Source organism: Papaver somniferum, chromosome 3 (genome assembly GCF_003573695.1).
Source record: "Papaver somniferum cultivar HN1 chromosome 3, ASM357369v1, whole genome shotgun sequence".
NCBI lineage: Eukaryota > Viridiplantae > Streptophyta > Magnoliopsida > Ranunculales > Papaveraceae > Papaver > Papaver somniferum.
This window is the reverse complement of record NC_039360.1, coordinates 69,598,088-69,620,537: the sequence shown is the minus strand read 5'-3', so window position 1 is coordinate 69,620,537 and position 22,450 is coordinate 69,598,088. Positions and strand designations below refer to the sequence as shown.

The 22,450-nt window shown below is 36.3% G+C and overlaps 1 protein-coding gene across 2 annotated transcripts; it reads right to left on the bottom strand.

Annotated features, from left to right (window-relative positions):
- Window positions 1-11,415: 11,415 nt before the first annotated feature.
- Window positions 11,416-21,953, bottom strand: LOC113356430 (DNA topoisomerase 2-binding protein 1-A-like). 2 transcript variants are annotated; one of them, XM_026599558.1, is made up of 18 exons: window positions 21,824-21,953; window positions 21,557-21,730; window positions 21,427-21,469; window positions 21,221-21,345; window positions 20,939-21,046; window positions 19,485-19,629; window positions 19,279-19,370; window positions 18,228-18,321; window positions 17,662-18,121; window positions 16,947-17,089; window positions 15,452-15,693; window positions 15,100-15,273; window positions 13,505-13,795; window positions 12,824-13,249; window positions 12,698-12,742; window positions 12,509-12,594; window positions 11,849-11,954; window positions 11,416-11,736 (listed from the first exon to the last, which is right to left on the bottom strand). In XM_026599558.1, the coding sequence occupies exons 1-18, from the start codon at window positions 21,827-21,829 to the stop codon at window positions 11,659-11,661; spliced, it is 2,838 nt and encodes a 945-aa protein (XP_026455343.1). In that variant the 5' UTR covers window positions 21,830-21,953; the 3' UTR covers window positions 11,416-11,658. The 2 variants fall into 2 exon arrangements, with proteins under 2 accessions (XP_026455343.1, XP_026455344.1); XM_026599559.1 differs by lacking the exon at window positions 12,698-12,742.
- Between the last annotated feature and the right edge of the window lie 497 nt (window positions 21,954-22,450).

Here is a 22,450-nt window from a genome sequence, read left to right as displayed (position 1 = left end):
ATTTTGTAACATATATATATATATATATATACGGAAACTAAATAGAAGATATAAGAAGATATTTTGCTGCTAAACTCGGTGAGATATTAATTCGTTAATAAAATCCTTAAATAGGCATTACAAGCATACACGACTAACATAATTCCTACATTGTAGGATCCAGTGATCCACTTCCCACGTTCGAAATATTAAATCAAAAACACTTCAAAATAATGCTTAAATAATAGGACTAATTCTGCCTAAATCTAAAGAACAAATCAACCAAACGACTAACAAAATATTCGCCAACTTATTTGAACTTGATGACACATTCAAATTCCAACAACATAAAAAGCTTGCAAGTAGTGTATTTGGCGAAGTTTTACGATCTTCTCGGTGAGATTTTGATGAATGGTGATAGATTGAATGATTCATTGGAACTTTCAGTTGTTGAATTTGGTTCTACCATGTTCGACTTATAGGAAGCGATTGTTTTACTTCCATGGATTGCACTTGTTGTTCGTCCAATGCCTGGTGTTTGGGAATACATAGGTGTCAATATGGACGAGTTGGTTATTGAGACTGCTTTTGAGTATTTGCGATTCAAAGAAAAACCTTTTGAATGGAAGGTAAACAATTTTTTATTTCTTGCTGTCTTTCGAGAATGACTATGATTATTGTTAGAGCATAGCTCGGTCAACCTCGCATGCGTTGCTATCTCAAGCATGTTTGTCAATGTTAGTGATCAAAACTATAAGTCTTGATTTCTAGTCTATTATAGCTAAGTCTCGGACTAGGATAGAAAATTGTAGTTGAGATCAAGGACTTCGTGGTGATTCATCATACAACGACGAAGATCTACTCAAGGAACCGTGGAACTTCATCAACAAAAAGGTATGTGGAGACTTGAACTTATCTATCACTCAAAAGTCTATCTACTCTATCTCCTACTTCTTATGAGAAAAAAGTCTTATGCTATATAGACTGGATCATACACATTTGACATTTCGAGCTGAGTATATCTCGCGTATCTATATCTCGAAATCATGTGTTGGTAAAGCGTTTGTCTTTGATCAGGTTTATCTTCATCTAGTGACGAAAGTCATGAAAAGTTTCAATCACTTTGAGAATTGCTCTTACGGGAAACGGTCTGTGAATAATGGCTATATAACATCCTCTGAGAATGTCTCAATGGTTGGAATAAGAGTTTAGATTACATAATCATGTATTCCTTAATCCGAGGTTTTCGAACTTTGTTGATTGAGAGAAACCGGAGGAATTGGCTTTCCCAAGTCCGCAAACTGACGGAAGTTCTCGACCGAGAATTTCTGCTGGGATTTCCAAAAACTCGTTTGCGTGTTAAGTCTGCGAACTCAGTCCGCGAACCTAGTCCGCGAACTGGCAAAAGTCTCCTTGCCGAGATTTTCGGCTGAGTTTGGAAAACTCTACCGATTATCTTAAGTCTGCGAACTTTTTTGTGAGATTAAGTGGTTATGATCTAAAGATGTGCTCTGAAGATGAAACTTAAATTACTAAGGAATGCTTTATGCAAACCGTGACTAAAGTTCATGAGTCGATTCAATCGAATCGAATCATCTTTGTTTCAATTGTGTCTTGTGTAGTTACATAAGATCTCATAGCAATTGAAAAACTCTCTAACTAGTTCATATTGAAGTCAATTGAACTAGTTATGATGAAGAAGAACCAGGTTAATACGAGATGCTCATATGGTTAACCTCTTGGGTTACTATGTTGAACCAACATACACGTACACTTTTGGGCACGGTTTTCACAAACCCAATAAACGTATACCTCAAGTGTGTGTGACAAGCTAAGTTTTCGATCTAACGGTTGAGAAATATTATCTTGAATATAAATCAGGTTTTCATCTAACGGTGAATATGGATTGCTTTGTAACTAAGGCAAAACCCTGATTTGAAAACTATATATAGGAGACATATAGCATTGGGCAAAACTAATCCCCACACGTCTGTGTGATACTAGTGCGCTCGCTAGAGTCGATTCTCCTTTAACCTTTGGTTTTCTTCTTCTAAAACCAGGTTAACGACTTAAAGACTTCATTGGGATTGTGAAGCCAGACGGATACTACTTTTATCGTAGTTGTGTGATCTGATCTTGCATCTTCGATCGTACGAGTACAATCTTATTGATTGTCTTGAGATCGTGAGAGTTCTCCCATAAGAAAGATATAAAAAGTAATCGCAAACACCTTCGTCTCATTGTTTGTGATTCCACGACACCTTGTTTCGCTACCATACGATTAAGATTGTTGTGAGGTGATTGATTAATCTAGGTTGTTCTTCGGGAATATAAGACCGGATTATCAATTGGTTCCTGTTCACCTTGACTATTATCAAAAGACGGAACAAATTATTTTAGGGTTTATCTTTGGGAGACAGATTTATCCTTTGATAGACTTGTCTGTGTGAGTCAGATTTGTTTATTGTTTAAGCCTGCGATTTTGGGTCGTAGCAACTCTTAGTTGTGGGTGAGATCATCTAAGGGAATCAAGTGCGCAGTATCCTGCTGGGATCAGAGGCGTAGGAGTGCAGCTGTACCTTGAATTGGTGGGAGACTGATTGGGGTTCAACTACGGTCCAGTCTGAAGTTAGCTTGTAGTAGGCTAGTGTCTGTAGAGGCTTAATACAGTGTGTACTCAATATGGACTAGGTCCCGGGGTTTTTCTGCATTTGCGGTTTTCCTCGTTAACAAAATTCTGGTGTTTGTGTTATTTCTTTTCCGCATTATATTTTATATAATTGAAATAATACAGGTTGTGCGTTAAGATCATCAACTTCTCTAATCCAACCTTTGGTTGTTGATTGTAGTTGATTGATCCTTGGAAACTGGTCTTTGGTACCGTCCAAGTTATCTCTCTTTAATCGAGACTCACAGTTTGCTTGAGTAAGGTTAAATCGAGAGATTGAGATATTAACTCCTTGAGATACTTTTTATCTAGATTGAGTCTGACTGTCTAGTTGATTCTTTAACAAAGTATTTTGGAGTTAGTCCATACAGATTGCTAAGCGAAATATTGGGTGGTGTTGTTAGACCCCCGCTTTTTCAATTGGTATCAGAGCAGGCAAACACATTTAATACCTTACAAGTCTGTGATTGTAGCGATCTGAGTCCGTGGACAAAGTCTCTTACGCATACCAAGATGCCTCCTAAAGCGTTCGGCCATACCAGTTGTCTCAAAAATACCTCAAAGGATCACCCCTTAGTTGATTCTTCCGAATCCTGAGGTAGGAAGACTGTCCCATCTTGTGCCGATCATTCTTCCTCCAATGAGACATTGGACATAATGGCAAAGGCTGAAATGGATCTCACCAGAATTGTAAAAAATTCTACTGAGTGTATTGATCTACAAGATCATGAAAAACTCATTGATAAATTTGAAAAGTCTATTGATCGTGAACATGTGCTCTATGACATTATAGGGTTATTCTCTAAGGTAATTGAGAAACTTCTTCAAGAAAACAATCTACAACGTGAAAATATTGGTGATCTTGAAAAGATGGTTAAAGAAGGCTCAATTAGAGAAAAATGTTTGATCAAGACGCATTCATCTGATTTAGACAGACTTCGTGTTGAGAAAGAGAAACTTGAAGCATCACTTGCTCTAGCCCATGAACAGTGCAAATCCTTGAAAAAGAAAAACTCTGGCTTAAGAAAAAATTCTTCTGCACATACTAATTTTCATGAGTTACTGTACAGAATGAAAATTTCTCCAGATGAAGATTGTGTCAAGACAAGCTTTCGTAACTTACAATTTTCTCTGACGGCTATGAAGTCCAAACAAGTGTATGTCGTTGCTTCTACTCTACGAACTTGTACCTTCTGTGGAAAAGGTAATCACTATGCTATCCATTGTTTTGCCAGAAAGAAACAACTTTCTAAACTTCGCAAATTGCTTCTTTCTAATGTCAATGGAGTAAACATTCAGTCGACCACTGCAGTGAATCATATACCCACAGAAAATCAAGAATCTTATAAACATGACCTCCTTCCTAGAGATCGTCACAGGGGACAGGTACATTCTAAACGAATAAACTCTCATATTCCTGATGAAAATATTCCCTACGTTTATAAGAAAGTTTTTGGTAAATCTAAGTCTAGAAAATGGATCCCCATCCATTCTGATCCCCTTGAACCAGTTGCAAGAGGTCCTATATTTAGTCCTCAGATAAAGCCTTCAGAAGGATATGCTAAACATTCTGTGTCTTATTTTTCTGAACTGAGGAATGACCAAAGAAGGAAGGCTAAACAAAAGCCATGGTCATTTAATGAGCTAAATGCTCATACTTGTGCAAATTAATCACAAGGTTGACATCTCACCCATTACAAATCCTAGTTGTGTGAGAATTAAATAGGTATACTCTTTGCAAAGTAACCTTGATTATCTAGCTAATTTCTTATCGGCCTTAGATGGATAATCATTCATTTACTTTTACATGAGTATTTTGTCATTGTTTTAAACTTTTTTTTTTGTTAGTTTGTCTTGCCTTCTTCTTGACTTTCAAAAACTTCAAGTTCTGGTACGAGTTCTTTAGGCTTACCCGTAAGGGTTCGTGTACGGTTTTGGGCCTTGTCTCATATACCTACCTGTTTAACCTTAATTCCCTCAAATCATTTATATACCCTTCCTATTGAGTTAAAGCTTTTCACTCTAGGATTCTCTTCTATGGCCTCTTCTTCGTGGGATTTGCCTGAAGACTTTGTTGATAACGGTATATACTTTGAGTTTGATAAAGAGAAGGGAACTCTTGTTGAAGTTGAAGGATCTCTTCCTCAATCTCCTGTTTTCCACTCAGATATTGGGTAGAAGATTCCAACTAAGGTGATTATTGATTCTCAGCAATTTGTTGGGATTATAAAGTGTCTTGATGCTGTAAGAGCCAAGTTGGAAAAGGTTAACTGTAACCTGGGTCTCATGAAAAATCGTGTCAAAGAGCCCCTCAAAAAGGATATTTCCTATAAGGTTGAAGAGGTTGTTGTCGCTCATAAGCTCAATAATCACAAGACTCATGAACCTCCAGAATCGTCCGTCTGATGTTGTATTGTCTGGTCTTTGCTTAAGAGTCTGGTTTTTATATGCCTAGTATGTCTTCTTTTTGGATTAGTTGTAAGAATAACTAGTGTTTTCAATAGCGATGATTGTGACTACACATAGCTATTTTCGTTTTTCATCTTCTTATGTTATTTTTAGGTTTATTGGTATTAAATTCTAAAAATATTTGGAGGATGATGATTATTGCAGTATTAATCTGTTTGATTTTGAAGTATTGCAATATTTTTATGGGATATGTATTGTTTGCGTATGTGAACTTGAAGGTCCCTTATGTTGTCAAAAGTAAAGTCGTTCATGAATTGGTATTCGTATTGATGAAAGGACGAATGAACTTTTGACATATACAAAAGTTAAGCCTATATTGTCAATCCTTGACGGAAGATAGGTTAAAATCTTTTGTTTGGCAAGGATAAAGTCTATTATATCATTATGCATATAGTGGTGGAAAGATAGAATAGATCCTTGTAAGTTATCCACGGTTTTGATCTTCATTGATCCATCTTTTTTTTACCGTAAAGGCTCCATTGTGTGTCTTATGATTGAGCACCTTACAACTAAGTCGATTAATTTGATTGGCTTTGTTGGTTTTTCCATGAGATGCTATATGTTGAGCATTCGTGAACTAAATTAATCATATTTCTTGGTTATTTAGTTATTTGCTCCGGAAGTCTTCTTTTGTCGAGAAAAACCTTTTACAATTAAATTGATTATTTCGGTGATTAGTTTGGTTGTGTATTCTAATTAGATTAATTATAGGTTCTGTTATAATTAATCTAGTTGAGTTTTCATATATTCCACAAGTCCTTGTGTTGAGTATATGAACGACTATACTAATCATGATCTTGTGGTTAATATAGTCGTATATTCCGTTAGGTTTTCCTTATGTTGAGTATATGAACGGTTAAGTTAATCATCTCTGTGTGATTAGCTTAGTCGTAGCTCCGTAAGTTTACTTGTGTTGAGCACAATCAATTAAATTGATCACTTTTGTGGTTTGATTTAATTGTGTATTCCAATTAAATTAATCATGGGTTTACTTGTGATTAATTTGGTTGAGCTTTGGATATAAAAAATCATTTCTATAGTTTTTGGTGTCCAATTAAAAATCCTTCTTTTCTTTCGAAATTAAGGTCGCTCTTGTTGTTCTTTCGGGAATGACATCAAATGGGGGAGAGTTCTTTTGAACTTGTGCTTAATGGTAATATCTTGCGGGGTATGCTGCTGTGGAATTTTATAGGGCTTATCTTGTATCTTAAAACTCCTTGATGAATGCTCTTACCTTCGGCTATAAGATTGCATCAAAATTAAGTTGGTATGTATTATTTTCGTTTGGTCTATGAAATGTCTCTTGTGGAAATTTCATTATGATCCCGTTCTTTTACCTTTGCCAATTTTATTGACAAAAAGGGGGAGAAATAATGTAGTTCACACTACAAATACATATGGTTTTCGGATCATTGTGTAAGAGGGAGTGGTTTCCATAATCGAGATGGAGTATTGACTAAGGGGGAGTGATACATACCACCGTAGTATTATTGTTAAAGTCGTGATACAATTGGACTTTGATGTTACATAATAATACTATGTCATTGTGTAATGATGATTGAGAATCTCGAGTTCTCTCATTGTTATAGCTACAAATCTTCAATAACGGTGATGCTAAACTTACAACCTTTGGGATCATTGGAGTACTTGGAAGGACGAAGATTTCAAGGAATGTTGAAGATTAGACTATGGAATAGAAGCCACTAAAGTTTATCTTTTTTTATATTCCATTTGTATTAATAGTTTTGTCACTAAAATTGACAAAGGGGGAGATTATTAGAGCATAGCTCGGTCAACCTCGCATGCATTGATATCTCAAGCATGTTTGTCAATGTTAGTGATCAAAACTATAAGTCTTGATTTCTAGTCTATTATAGCTAAGTCTCGGACTAGGATAGAAAAGTGTAGTTGAGCTCAAGGACTTCATAGCGATTCATCATACAACGACGAAGATCTACTCAAGGAACCATGGAAATTCATCAACAAAAAGGTATGTGGAGACTTGAACTTATCTATCACTCAAAAGTCTATCTACTCTATCTCCTACTTCTTATGAGACAAAAGTCGTATGCTATGTAGACTGGATCATACACATTTGACATTTCGAGCTGAGTATATCTCGCGTATCTATATCTCGAAATCATGTGTTGGTAAAGCGTTTCGCTTTGATCAGGTTTATCTTCATCTAGTGACGAAAGTCATGAAAAGTTTCAATCACTTTGAGAATTGCTCTGACGGGAAACAGTATGTGAATAACGGCTATATAACGTCCTCTGAGAATGTCTCAATAGTTGGAATGAGATTTTAGATTACATAACCATGTATTCCTTAATCCGAAGTTTTTGAACTTTCTTGATTGAGAGAAACCATAGGAATTGGCTTTGCCAAGTCCGCGAACTGACGGAAGTTCTCGACCGAGAATTTCTGCTGGGATTTCCAAAAACTCGTTTGCGTGTTAAATCCGTGAACTGGCGAAAGTCTCATTGCCGAGATTTTTTATTGAGTTTGGAAAACTCTACCGGATATCTTAAGTCCGAGAACTTGTTTGTGAGATTAAGTGGTTATGATCTAAAGATGTGCTCTGAACATGAAACTTAAATTACTAAGGAATGCTTTATGCAAACCGTGGATAAAGTTCATGAGCCGATTCAATTGAATCGAATCATCTTTGTTTAGATTGTGTCTTGTGTAGTTACATAAGATCTCATAGCAATTGAACAACTCTCTAACTAGTTCATATTGAAGTCAATTGAACTAGTTATGATGAAGAACCAGATTAATATGAGATGCTCATATGGTTAACCTTTTGGGTTAGTATGTTGAACCAACATACATGTAAACGTTTGGGCACGGTTTTCACAAACCCAGTAAACGTATACCTCAAGTGTGTGTGACAAGATAAGTTTTCGATCTAACGGTTGAGAAATATTAGCTTGAATCTAAATCAGGTTTTCATCTAACGGTGAATATGTATTGCTTTGTAACTAAGGCAAAACTCTGATTTGAAGACTATATATAGGAGACATCTAGCATTGGGCAAAACTGATCCCCACACGTCTGTGTGATACTAGTGTGCTCGCTAGAGTCGATTCTCCGTTAACCTTTGGTTTTCTTCTTCTAAAACCAGGTTAACGACTTAAAGACTTCATTGGGATTGTGAAGCCAGACCGATACTATTTTTATTGTAGTTGTGTGATCTGATCTTGCATCTTCTATCGTATGAGTACAATCTTATTGATTGGCTTGAGATCGTGAGGATTCTCTGATAGAAAAGATATAAAAATTAATCGCAAACACCTTCGTCTCATTGTTTTTGATTCCACGACATCTTGTTTCGCTACCATACGATTAAGATTGTTATGAGGTGATTGATTAATCTAGGCTGTTATTCGGGAATATAAGACCGGATTATCAATTGGTTCATGTTCACCTTGATTATTATCAAAAGACGGAACAAACTCTTTTAGGGTTTATCTGTGGGAGACAGATTTATCCTTTGATAGACTTGTCTGTGTGAGACAGATTTGTCTATTGTTTAAGCCTGCGATTTTGGGTCGTAGCAACTCTTAGTTGTGGGTGAGATCAGCTAAGGGAATCAAGTGCGCAGTATCCTGCTGGGATCAGAGGCGTAGGAATGCAACTGTACCTTGAATTAGTGGGAGACTGATTGGGGTTCAACTACGGTCCAGTCCGAAGTTAGCTTGTAGTAGGCTAGTGCATGTAGCGGCTTAATACAGTGTGTATTCAATCTGGACTAGGTCCCGGGGTTTTCTGCATTTGCGGTTTTCCCCGTTAACAAAATTCTGGTGTCTGTGTTATTTCTTTTCCGTATTATATTTTATATAATTGAAATAATACAGGCTGTGTGTTAAGATCATCAACTTCTCTAATCCAAACTTTGGTTGTTGATTATAGTTGATTGATCCTTGGACATTGGTCTTTGGTACCGTCCAAGTTATCTCTCTTTAATCGAGACTCGCAGTTTGCTTGTGTAAGGTTAAATCGAGAGATTGAGATATCAACTCCTTGAGATACTTTTTATCTAGATTGAGTCTGAGTGTCTAGTTGATTCTATAGCAAATTATTTCGGAGTTAGTCCATACAAATTGCTAAGCGAAATATTGGGTGGTGTTGTTAGACCCCCCGCTTTTTCAATAATGACAGTGTTGATAATGGTATGAATGATCATGAGAATGATGGTAGTCCCGATAATAATATGAATGAATTCAATCGAATGCTGGTGTCCATGATATTGCTTGTCATTCCAGTCACAGATGCTTCAACAGATAAAATTTTCTAAGCTAAAGTTGATCTTATTGACAACAGGGATTATTGGCATGGGGCAACAATTTTGCCTCTGCTTCGGTGCAGCAAAATCTCAGGACCGGACCTGATCTGTGAGGTTATCACTTTGTCTAGTCATGTAAGTTGAGCTTTGTCATGTAAGTCGTCTGGTACGTAATTTTCATTAGCAAGAAAACCGTGGAAAGAAAGAAAAGAAAATTTGCCGTTACAAAACTGTGTAATTTCTTGAGCTTAGTTGATTCTTCCACGTGTCTTTATCAACAATTAGCAGTCTAGATGATTACCACGTGACTTACAACCTTTAAGATTAATCTAGTCATCCCACTCAAAAAAAAAAGTCATATCAGTCATAGATTATTACCACAAAATTAATTTAGTCATTACAAAAAAAAAATCATACCATACTCGTCCATGTGAGAAGCACGCGCACATACTTTGAACAGAATTTGTGAAGTAGGTGTCAATTCAAAAAAATAGGACCCATTTTAAGATAGTACCTACATAAGCATCTTAAAATAGAAAACAATTTTGGTGTTTCTACTAGAATAAAAAATAAATCATAAAAGACTAATTAAACCAAACACATACTCTCTCGGGTTTGGAAAAAAAGAGATACTATGATATTTTTAATTTTCTATTTTTAGGCAAAAACGAAAAGGTGATAGCACCCTAACGAAGGTATATAGTGAACATAAAATACTTGATATATTTGAAGGCTCGGCAGTGAACATCAAAGAAAGACATAGTAAACCTAGAAAGAAAGTTGATTCACTTGAAGGCTCGGATCACTGGGATTACAGCTTCTTCTGTACAGGCAAAAGACTTTCTACAAAGGTTGCAATGCATTCAATTCTGCAATATTCTGAGAAGCAGGAAATCCCATTGACTTCAAACTTCCTGAACGTCTTCTGTATGCGATCATACAAATAAAATTTGGCAAGTTTTGCATTCCTATGGAAACCATATTGGCCAGGAGCTGTATAGGTTTCTAAGATTATCTGGTCTGTTCCAGCAATGGAATGAAAACGAATAAACCACCAATCATCTGGCTTATGCCACGGTTTTTAAGAGCCACCTCTATAATCAATGGAAAAATCAGACGCGGTAAAAAGGAAATACTCGTTACCAATAGAGAATTCACTGTATCTCAAACACCAAAAATCAACTCTCTTTTTAAACCCTAACGTAATCACAAGAAAGCTTGATGAATAAACCCAATACTTCTTCAGGGCTGTAGAAACCCCTCCTGAATTTAACCAATTAGGAAACCAACACAATCACCACCGACTAAAAACAAAAATCCGAAATTTTCTTTCTTTGCAATAAGACAATACAGAAAAACCTAAGGTCCTGTTTGGTATAGTTTTCAAAAACAGTTTTCTGTTTTTAAAAACAGAGAAAACAGAAAACAGGAGAAAACGCGTTTGGTAAGGACATTTTCAGAAAATGTTTTCTATCTGTTTTCTGTTTTTAAAAACAAAAAAATGAAAACAACAAATTATTGTTTTCTGTGTTTTCTCTTTTTTTCTTTTCTTTTTTCTTTTCTTCTTTTCAGAACAAAGTAAGAGATGGTGAATGACTGCAAGTGAGTCATGGCTAATATCACTATCTCTTAGACGAATCTTTACATTTGATCCGATTTAGTTGGTTTTCCTTATTTTCAAAAACAGTTTACCAAACAATTTTTAGAAAATGAAAACAAGAAAAAAAGGGTATGTTTTTAAAACAGTGGAAAACTATTTTTGAAAACTGTTTTTCAAAACTGTACCAAACAGGCCCTAAAATTCTGAACCAAACACCTTGACTTGAGTTTTGCAATAATAAGGAAACTCAATCAGGGTCGCAGAGAAAATATAGTAGTAATATTTTAATTTAAATTATTCAAACTAATAGCGCGGGATAAATTTCTATTAGACATAAACACATGGTACCATTGTTTTTTATCTTTCATTTCTAGGATTTTTTAATATAGATATTTCTTCTTCTTTTTTCCCTTCCCAAATGTGTTGACGAAATTAAAATGTAGAATTATATACATCTTCAAATTTTAAGGCAACAGCCCAGTCCGTCATGGCTTTATCAATTTCAATAAGATGATTAGTGATAAACCTAACAAGCAGCGCATTACAGGCACGGATATATAATACAGGATTTCAATGCCGGAATCCAAATAAACCTTGCATCCTCTGAAGAATGCATTTGGATTGATCCATATCTACTACTCAACTGACACAGTTTCAAGTCATGCTACTTCGTGTCCGGTGTCTATCAATCATCATCTGTCTGCCCGACAAATCTTCTTCATAAACTACAACCTGCAATTCACAAAATTAGTAGAGAAACAAAACAATCAAGTTTCCTGTTGTAATCTTTAAGCAGACAAACAAAGAGCTTCATTTCGAAATATACATACAACAAGATTGATACCTGAGACTCTGTTTGTGTTTCACTAAAACCGTCGTATGTGCGGTGTTCATTTACGCCTTGAACTGAAGAAGAATCGCACTGGTTGCCGTCATCTTGTTTCTCTTTCCTGGAGAAAATTTAATCACACGCCAAGTTAAATTGAAATCTGCAAGAACTAAAGCATTTACTTATAGAAACTAATACAAGTCTTGGATTGCCCACTTCAACAAAAGTTAAACCAGCAAAAGCTTTTACTACTTAGAGGTAAACTGATGGGTTTACTCAAGGACCAGCATAACAAAAACTCACATTCTGTAGATAACATGGTGTACCGTAGAAAACATGATCATGCCATTGTTGGAGATAGTACAGATGGGATAGGCATCTCCGAACCTACTACCCCAAAGTCAGTAATTATTGTCGAACTAACTATTTGCATTCAATGCAGTTTCTTCCAATCAGTATCTGTTTACTTACTAAAGCTCAACTAGTTTTTCAACTACTTCTGCTTGTTTTCTATGTCTTACTTCCTTTACACGTTAATTTTTGCCTCGTGTAATCTAGAAAAGGTATATCGAGGAAAATGTATAGAAATTTAGCCTACCAATAGCATAAGCAGACTTATGGGTTTGTATAGCAGATATGCCGATATAACCATTAAAAGTGAAAACCCCAAACTACCTGCTTAGCCAGCTCGTAGAAATCTGTATTGCAGAGTGTGAAGTTGCAGGATTTTGAGTAATGATTGAATGATCAGGAGAGAAAATCTGAACAACAGGCAGTTAAGGATTTAATCACCATGATAGCATACACAAGAAATCAGACATATTAATTAATAAAGAACAACGAAAAAAACAGATAGAAGGATACACTTCGATCAGAAATAGTCCTCCCAGATAACGCCATGTCTTGTATCTTAAGAATCAGAAATATTAGTAAAATCAGTGCAGATTTAAGATGAACTGCATCAATAAAGATAAAATGTCTGTTCACTACCTTACTGGACTCTTCTAAGAGGTCCTCAATAGCTGCAGCTACATCTGGTACATCATGAGAACCATCATCCCGAATATTTCCCCCTTCGCTGGTTTTTATGGATTTCATCGTGCAGGATGAGACATTCGCACAAACATCCAGAGGGAGTAAATCTATTTTGTCATTATTGGCTGAAACCTTTGCCCTTTTTTTATAGGTAGCACTTGGATATTCTGCCTCCACACTCAAGTTAGTACTTTTCTTTCCAAAAGTGTGTGATGATTTCATTGCAAACTGTGATTGACTTTGTGACTGAGATGGAACATCTTCTCCTGATATCATTCTAGCAGCTTGCGTAGTGTATTGACTCATTGTGGCCAGTCCTGCTTCACGATCTTGAGCAGTCATTTCTTTGGGCCGAAATGGATGCGCTGAGACAACAGCATTCTGCGACAATATCATGCGTGCAATGTAAATTTTTAGTGGTTACTTATTCTGGGGGAAGTATATATAAATCAATGTTCTATTTAACTATATACAGGTGTGGATTCAACTTAGTTGCGGGATCGACCTAGTTGAATGGGGGCTGCGTCAACTTTGGCATATACTATTATGTGATGCCCTAGCATTGCAGTTCAACATATGTGTATAGAAAGAGAGAGAGAGAGAGAGAGAGAGAGAGAGAGAGAGAGAGAATCTTACTTGCCGGATACATTCAGAAATCCACTCAGAAGTTACTGTCTGCATACCCCATTTACACGCGGCTTCATACTTTGGGCCATTAGTGAACTTACAAAGTAGATGTGTAACCTTTTTACTCAGTTTTTCTGTGAATTTAGCTCCAAGAACAAAACACAGATTTCTTAACAGCAGCCTATCTTTCTCTTCGTACTGCGAAACGCAGAACCGAAATGCTTCAAATCCAGGTAAAGGAATTTTGCAGGGAACTGGTGAGTAGATGATGTGGCTTCCAACATCTGGCATGCAGGCATCCTTCAAAAATAAAGTCCCAGGTCTTTGAGGTTTACTATCTTTTAAAATGTAACATTCACCAAAATTATTACAAGACTAATCATATAAAGGATATTGAAACTGATAAGCTCTATTCAAACAAATGACAGAGGTTGCATGACCTTCAAAAAGCAAATTTCATTTCTATCTTGAATTATGATTGAAGTAAATCAGCTTACATATCCGGTCATAATTTTAGCTATTTCCACACCTTCTAATCAACGTGAGAAACAATACATTTTTACTTAATAAAATTGAAAACCTTAGATTAGAGCTACCCTGAATTCAAACTTGAAAATGATTTTTTAATTGGAGGGTGTGCCAAATCAATCTTTTTCCTATTGTTGTTTGTACATTTTCTAAAGTAGATCAACAATCAAACCAAAAAAAAATGGAGAGCATGTTACTATAACAAACATTTAATAAAGATACAAATTTAACTTTTTGATAGGATGGGATTGTTCCATTCAACCCAGTCCAACAAGATGGTTCGGTCACATTTTGGTGAGGTGGCAATCCTGAAGATTATCAAATCTCCTTCAAATTTGAACAATCTTCACGAAATTGAAAGATCTAAAGAGAACAACAACCAAATGGAACCACATGTAACCTAGAAGTTTATACATATCCTGGATGTCAAATTATTTATATTCGCTGTTTTCATTTCATTATTTTCATCCTCTACATCCTAGAGAGTGAAGAGTTCATCAGATACTCAAATGTGACAATCCTATTAACTAGTAAATAATGTTGGCCACGGCAGTAGATACTCCTAATGGGACTTGACTAATCCTGTATTACCTTCTGGAAGACTGAAATGGAAAACATTATTATGTTGAGCAGGTGATGAAGATTCACAGCGAATTTGATGGGGTCAACACCCGTCCATGTGGCAGTTGGCTGAGACCCTACTTTCAGGGTCTACGCTCAGCCTTTAAATCCACTATCACATGCACCTGGTACCAGCACAACCAGAAATTCTGGCTGATCTAGGAGTTTTCTCAAATTTGGCATTAGGGAAACAAGTTTTGAAACACTACGTTCCAGTCGAACTGTACAGTTTTTCACTTTTAATTTAACTTCTGAATACTAAAATAGAAGACTAAGGACATGCGGAATCAAGCAAATGAAAATATCAAAATAACTCTGGTGAAAATGATGTTTAAAAAGTTGACACAAAATAAGGCCGCACCAATATGATGGATGCATCTTTCAGAAAGTTATAGATCAATGGTGCTGGGTGACAGAAAAGAATGCACACAGGAGTGACTAAGAGTAGTGAGTACCTCTAAACAGGATCTGATCCAGTGGGTAGAAACAATAGTAGTCTGACTTTGAGAAACATTTCCCGCCTTGGTCACCAGACCATGACATTCAACAGTAAAATTCACATTCAACTCACTCTGACCATCCACAATCTCTCCTCCCCCTTGCTTTATCCATTCGACAATCTCAGCTCTCTGCCAATACCATTTCCAAACCAGGTAACATTAAAATGGGAAATCAGAAGAATTGAATTGCGGTGGAAAGAAATGGTGCATTTTCTCCCTTAATACAATGGGAAAACATGTAAGTGTTCCCAACTTCACCATTTATGTCTTAGAAATGGCGAGATAAGAAAATGCAATAAAAACTCACCCGATCTAGAGGAAAAGAACTTGAAAACCGAAAAACAGATCCCCTAAAAATATTAGATGAGTTCTTCTTAACCATAGAGCTTTCTTGCTTGCTTGCTTCCATGGTTTTCCTTTCTTCAGTTTGCTCTTGAGGCATACTAGGCCGAAAACATTGCGTCAAATGATCTGGCACGCTTGGAGGGGTAATGAAGTTGTGCCCTTGCCTTGTACCTATTTTTGTTGCTTTATCAGAGAATACAGAATCTAAAAAATGGAAGCAACAGCAAAAAATTAGAAACCATGTCAAGAATGTACTTTCATAACGTTGTAACTCAAAAGGGTCAACATATCAAAGAATTGCATTCCATGAAAACATGGGCAGTAGCCAGTTGGTACAAATGCAATTGTACTGAAAAGACAATTTCAACTTTTCAAGCTACATAGGTAGAGTGAGGGTTGAAACTTTTGCAAACACACTGAGGTGTGCCATTGACAACTCCAATTTATTTGTGTTTGGCCCAGGTGAACTCACACAATAACTCATGATTTTGAAATGAATCTATCCTATGAACTCAGAAAACTGGATACGGGCTTGCAAAACTATAAATCCTTAACGTGTCCTTTTTTAAAAAGCAAACACTCATTAATGAATGAAAAGAAAAACCAAAGGAAAAATATAATGGAGGGGGGATATACACATAACCTAATGAGATGTCCATTCACATTGAGTGAAAACTCAATACAAGTACCAGTAGGTAACCACTTTCTTTCGAGCCAGAAGGCATCAAATATTATGTAAGCATATAAATAAGGAAGGCTCAACTAGATCCCTAAAATTTGCATTTGAGCATTTTCTAGTCCATGCAAAAGATTTTCAAGATTCCTTGTACGCAACTTTGAGCTGACTAGAAAGATTTAACATTCATAAGGTCGTATGTGATAATAGTATAATTCACATTCTAGATTTCCATAATATGTTAGCAATTCAAATTCTACAAAACTGAGGATTCATTGTACAAAAGCGTGGTAAGAATTTTCATTTTCTGTGAAATACTACTCTTTGACTTCAACTAGTATGTTATAGTCGAATATGTTTCAAAAGAACATATTTATTTGCAATCAAACACGGCCTAACTACTTTCTTTCTGTCGCAGAAAGGTTCCATAAGAACTTTAGAACTGTTGTTGCAGCAGGGATTTTGTAACTGTTCACAAATGAAGGGTACTTTGGTGAATTTTGTACAGGAGCCTGTGTGAGTAGAGTTTCAGGAAGAGCAATCTTCCTACATTGAAATTGCATCCCTGAATCAATCACAAATGTGATAACAACTTAAACAACCATACATGCAAAGCCTTAATGCGACTAAGATATCTACTTAAGGCCTCCACATATTGGATTTTCTAGGCTAACATTTGATATATTTGCACACTAATGGCGTAAACAAACACCTATCTTACGTGTTCAGTTGGAAGAATGAAAGTGAAGCAAGAAAAGCAGATACAGATAAATCACCTTACCTTTTGGAAGTATTAAATCAGGAACAACATGCCTTTTAGATACAGGAAGTTCTTTTTTCTCTTGATCACAATCGTCGAGCCAAACAGCTCTAACCACATAAATGACACCAGCAGCTGCGTAGCGCCTCAGTTCTCTTCTTTCACTGTATCAGGAGAGGAATAGTCAACGATAAAGAACCAAGAATACAAACTGTCCACGTGGTCCTATGTTGTTTAACTTCACTGGGGGAACAACACCTAGATTCACGCCAAACACAAGAACAACATTGCAGTTATCTTGCACCATTAAAGACTTCAACAATTACATAGCCAGGGTCCACAACAGCTGGATATCCCGTACACAGTCTCGTAATATTATAATTTAGCATAGATATCCTTTATTTATAGGTTTTATTATTATAAAGAGATGTGCACATCACCATTTTATCAAAGTTTGACGTCTATACTTATCTTGGATACTTTTAGGGCATGATGAGCATAGGTATAAGAGTATCTCTACCAATATGATACCATTGTCTACAATAGAAGAGGAAGTTTCTGAGGCACTATGTCCCTGTAGCTCACACTAGCCTAAGGCAGCAGTGAAGAGGAAGTCTATAAAACAATGATGAGATTGAAGATAATCAACAGAAAATTTTAAAGGTTTCAAAAGAAACAAGAGAATAATTATAACTCGACCACGAAAATGTTTTAGCACTATAAGAGACAGACTTACTTTTCTGTAGGAGTTCCAACGACAATGTGTGTAAGTCTATCATTAAATGCCATATACCGAGAACCTCCACCTCTTCGCACCTTATTGACTAGTTTACGCATTTCAGCAGCATGGAAGCCAACAAGTAAAATTCTGCAATCTGACAAGTACAACCCACTATCTTCACTTTGAGAGTCATCGGCAACACAACTATCCAATGTCTCCTCCTTGTCTTCAATCTTCGATGGAGGTGGTGCTTCAATTCCTTCCTCACCTTTCATGATGACGCTGGAATCAGAAATGGCAGAAGATATGTTCTGCGACAGGGTTGCTTCCGAATCTGCAGCTATTGGGCCTGGACCAGATTGCGAATTTGTGCTCTTCTTATCTTGATAATTTTTTTCTCTCAACTCATTCTTTAGAACATGGTTTGCAGACATCGTAATCCCCCGAACCAGGTATGCGTCTTCTGGTAGATAAACTACTCACCAAAACAGTTTTTTGTTAATCAACGGACTACTCATGGATGTGAAAATTCCTACATAAAACGTGAAGAAAATTACAAACGAACTTAGTTCAAGCTTTACCTTTTCTATTAAATGAATCACGGAGCCAATCTTTAGTAACAATACGAATGTGACCCCACTTTTGGGCAACCCTGTATTTATCGCCTTCTGGAGCGTATGAATGTCAAGGATGCAAGTATGCAACAACTACTATAATAATACAAGTTTTTAATAAGAATACTGAACCGAAACCTAATAAAATCAACAATATATTTTTGTGCAGAAAAATGTATGCAATGTAAGGTTTATGGGTGGTTCATGGACTTTTACAATTGACCACGCAAAAATATATTTTTGTGCAGAGTATTTATATACGCAATTTGACTGCCGATAGTTGTATGAAAAGATGTCATGCAAAAAGATCACAAATGAAAAAAGAATATATAGACGTTACTATAAGCAGACAGGATAACCAAGATAAAACTAAAAATGTGAATGCAAGTAATACAGTATACGCAGATTAGTAGAAGTAAAACTTAAACTAACTTACTAGTTAGCCAACTCAAGCCAAAAGCAGAATAGCCCCCTAACCTAATAACTTCACTCTTTGTTTTAAAATCTCCAACCAATAAATAAGCCTAGTAATTCAATAACTCCACTCTCTTCTTAAATGATTATAAAAAATAGCTAAATCACCAACTTAAAAAAATTGATTTGCTTATAGAAGCATATTGAGTAGCTAAACAGTACATCAGAACAAACAAGCTTAAGAAACTTAATCAGCTTAGATTCACGTACAAGCATAAGTTATGACACCCCTTCACTCACATTTCTCACAAACTCTAGAAAAGAAAGGTCCAAAGGATTAGAACAAATTCCTGGATTGAGCTTGGAATTCTCAAAGATTTCTACATCCCATAAAGGTTGTATCAGGAAAAACATTGAGATTCCTGGAAGCTTGGCTAGAGGAGGAAGCGCCTCAAAATCACTAACAGAAAAGATACTCAAACTTAAGTTTCTATAAGAAGTTATATGTCCCAATAATCAGAACTCCATAAGAAAAACAAAACGTAATTATTTATGGGAAACTCAGAAAACATGAAGGTTAATGAATAACGAGGGGAAAGGATATGTCAGAAATGAGATGTGTGCAATTCCTTGTTAAATCACCAGAATACTGCCCTCCATTGTGTACAATAAGGTTTTCCATCTCCTTCCTTACATCTGAGTAAAATGAAAGCCTTTAGCTTCCTTGAAGAAACAGTTCAATTTAAGCAGAAGTGGAGTACAGAATATTTTGAAAACAGTAACTTTCAACATTAATACTATGCCGTCTACCTGCTGCAATTCTGGTAAAGCAGATGGTCAATCCAGAAAAAGGAAGAACTCTGTATTGTTCATGTGGCACTAAACGATGCTCACTCCAGCACTGATATAACCAGTTAATGGTGATGACTGGTTTCTTTAGTGTTTGTAAACCCCACTGGAAAAAAACAAGATTGAGATCTAGGTTAACATAAAATCTCGTGCAGTTGTTATCGAGTTGAACTTACAATAGTGCAGCTTCCTATGCAAAAAACCCAACACTTCATTAACTTATGAATTGAAATAAAGCTTTTTACTTGAAATGTAATTTTATTGAATATGGGACTTACAATTGGGAGAACAGAGATAGTACTCTTATTCTTAGGTTCATATTGCCGTGAACATTCATATCCATTAAACTAGGAAACACAGCCATGGCCACGATATGACATAGCTGAGGGTAAATCTCATAAAAATAGACGGCCAGCATGGAAAATAACAAACTCTGCTATACTAGTATAGGACTGATCTAACAAACCTCTTGTTAGAGGTTTCTTTAAGAAAATGCACATAGGATTGATCGATTTATGAAACATCAATTCCTACTTTACACAACAGGAAATTTATCAATATTTAACAATGTTGTCAAATAAACCATTTTGGAGCGAGTAAGTGACTCGGTGGCAGAATCTAAGTTCAGATACATGGGAGCAACGACACAAACAACAGAAAACAAATCTACCATCTTGCGAAGAGACAAAATTTAGCCGAATGCTAGGGCCCTTAATGGTGTTATCTATATTTCATGTCTAATGCGTAATAGGCATATGTCACACTTCATACTAAAATGAAAGCCTCATACAAGCTGCCTGGCTGAGATGTCCCGTGTCTAGCGACTAGCAACACATAAGTGTATCACATCTCAGACCACCTAAGCAAGTACAGCACATAATGAAAGAACCACAGAGTGCGTAACTGGGAACAATTTATATGGAAGAACTGACATGCATATGTTTACTGAAATCTGAAAAGCAGAAAAACAATATCAACTAACAATTAAGAGCACTACAGTAATTCAATAACCAGGTTATCTTTAACAGCATAAGAGCAATTCCGCTACATTTGCAGTGAGTTTAATAGTGCCACCCAACCCAAGACATTCAAACTACAAGATCCCCCCTCTCATACAATAACCATTGACCTAAAGTAAAGCATGAAATCAAGTTTTGACAAACTATGTAGCATGTGTCTTGATGAGGGTTTCAGTAGATGAGACTGAATGGCATATTTATCACATACAACGTAGCGATGTTTGACAATGACAGACGAAGGGAAGAAGAAGAAGAACACAAGTATAGCTGTGTAGAGGAAGTACATCTCTCAAAGTAACTAAAAGCATGTCAATTACTGCACTGTCATCATATCCTAGTATAAATAGAAAGAAATTATAATATTATATATTGCAGAGTTTCCAACAGATTGTGCACCTTGTACTTTCCAGACAAAACGTTTTTGCAAATAACAAAATCGGTATCTGATGCCGCCCTGGTTTGAAAGACTCCTCCCATTGCAGTGACTAGCTTTTCAATCTTTCCCTGCAAATACATTTATCAAGAGTAAACAATAACAAAATTGAACAATGTTAAAATCTAAAGGTAGCACAGTTAACTGAACATTGTTCAGTTTCAATTTGACCTATTAGCAGTAGATGGATCTGCACATTTTGCAGCGATGTTACTGGGACATTTACTTTAAGAGGTGGAAAATACCTTCTCATTGTTATCAAACCCGGTTGCAAGTACTTTAACGCCATCCATAGCAAGACAACAAGTGAAACCTTTATTTTTCGGAAGCGCTCTATTTTCTTTCCCGCAGGAAATAACTAGCTCAGTACCTGACAAACCATAAATGAAACATAATTCGATCATCTGGTAGCGAAATGAAGAAAGCAATAAAACAAAAACAAATGACTTACCCAGTAATTTACATCCTTTAGCTAGAAGATCCTCAAATTTATCCTGAAATTTAGTAAACAATTTCAGAAAAAAATGATAAAAAATAAATCGAACCCTACAAAAAAAAAAGGGAGAAAGAAAAGTGATTACATGGGATGGAGCGGAGATGACGTGATAATCATTAGTACCAGATCGAGAAGGATCACAGCATAGAAAGACTTCGGCACCATTTTGTTTAAGAGAGTCGTGAACAGCATCGAATTTATCTGGTAGAACTAGGTTTCGAGATAAGAACACATTCGAACCCTTAAATGACTTCGTTCTCTGAGAAATAAAAAATCATCGAAAAATGAGAATAGATAAATTTCTACATTGAGCTTAAATTTTTGGGATTTCAATTATCAATTCTATATTTACCTCCATTACTTGTCGATTCGTCTGCGACTGAGAGTTGGATTTTGTTGATCCGGTGGAAGAGGGTTTTAGAGCGAGAGAGTTTGTGTGTTTCCCTTTCCCCCCGTTTTCTCAAACGCGGGAATTTTTTTAGTCTCTTTCTACTTGATTTACCTCCTAAGTCCTGTGAAAATGGCTAATCTAGCACCTAGATTAGCAGTTGGACCACCATATAACGCCGAACGGTTCGGCGCTTTAAATCTCAGCCGTTAGATCAGAAAATTTTCTCCCAACGCTGAACGATTCAGCGTTTAGACCACATTTTGAGCGCCGAACGGTTCAGTGTTTCAATCTCGTTGATAGTTGGACTGCGAGCACTTGGTAGGAGAGAGAACTATCAACTATCATTGTTAACTTTTTTCCAATACTTATTTTTTGATTTGCAACACTTTTTGGCCAATCTAGCACTCCAATCTAGCCCATAGGGGATAGCCTTAGAGCAACTGCAGTGGACGACTAAACCTATAATTATGGTCGAGGGACGAGACGCAGCGGGACGGAGTAAAGACTAAAATCTGGACCAATACCAAATTCAGGACCATATTTGGTCCGGGACCAAGACCAAAACTATATATAGTCGAGCGAACGTAT

Coding starts and splice junctions, on each gene's coding strand:
- LOC113356430 (XM_026599558.1), bottom strand. Junction 21,470..21,556: donor TCATCTCCGCTCCATCCCAT/GTAATCACTTTT, acceptor ACTAAATTTCAG/GATAAATTTGAGGATCTTCT. Junction 17,090..17,661: donor GTTGGAACTCCTACAGAAAA/GTAAGTCTGTCT, acceptor CTCCTGATACAG/TGAAAGAAGAGAACTGAGGC.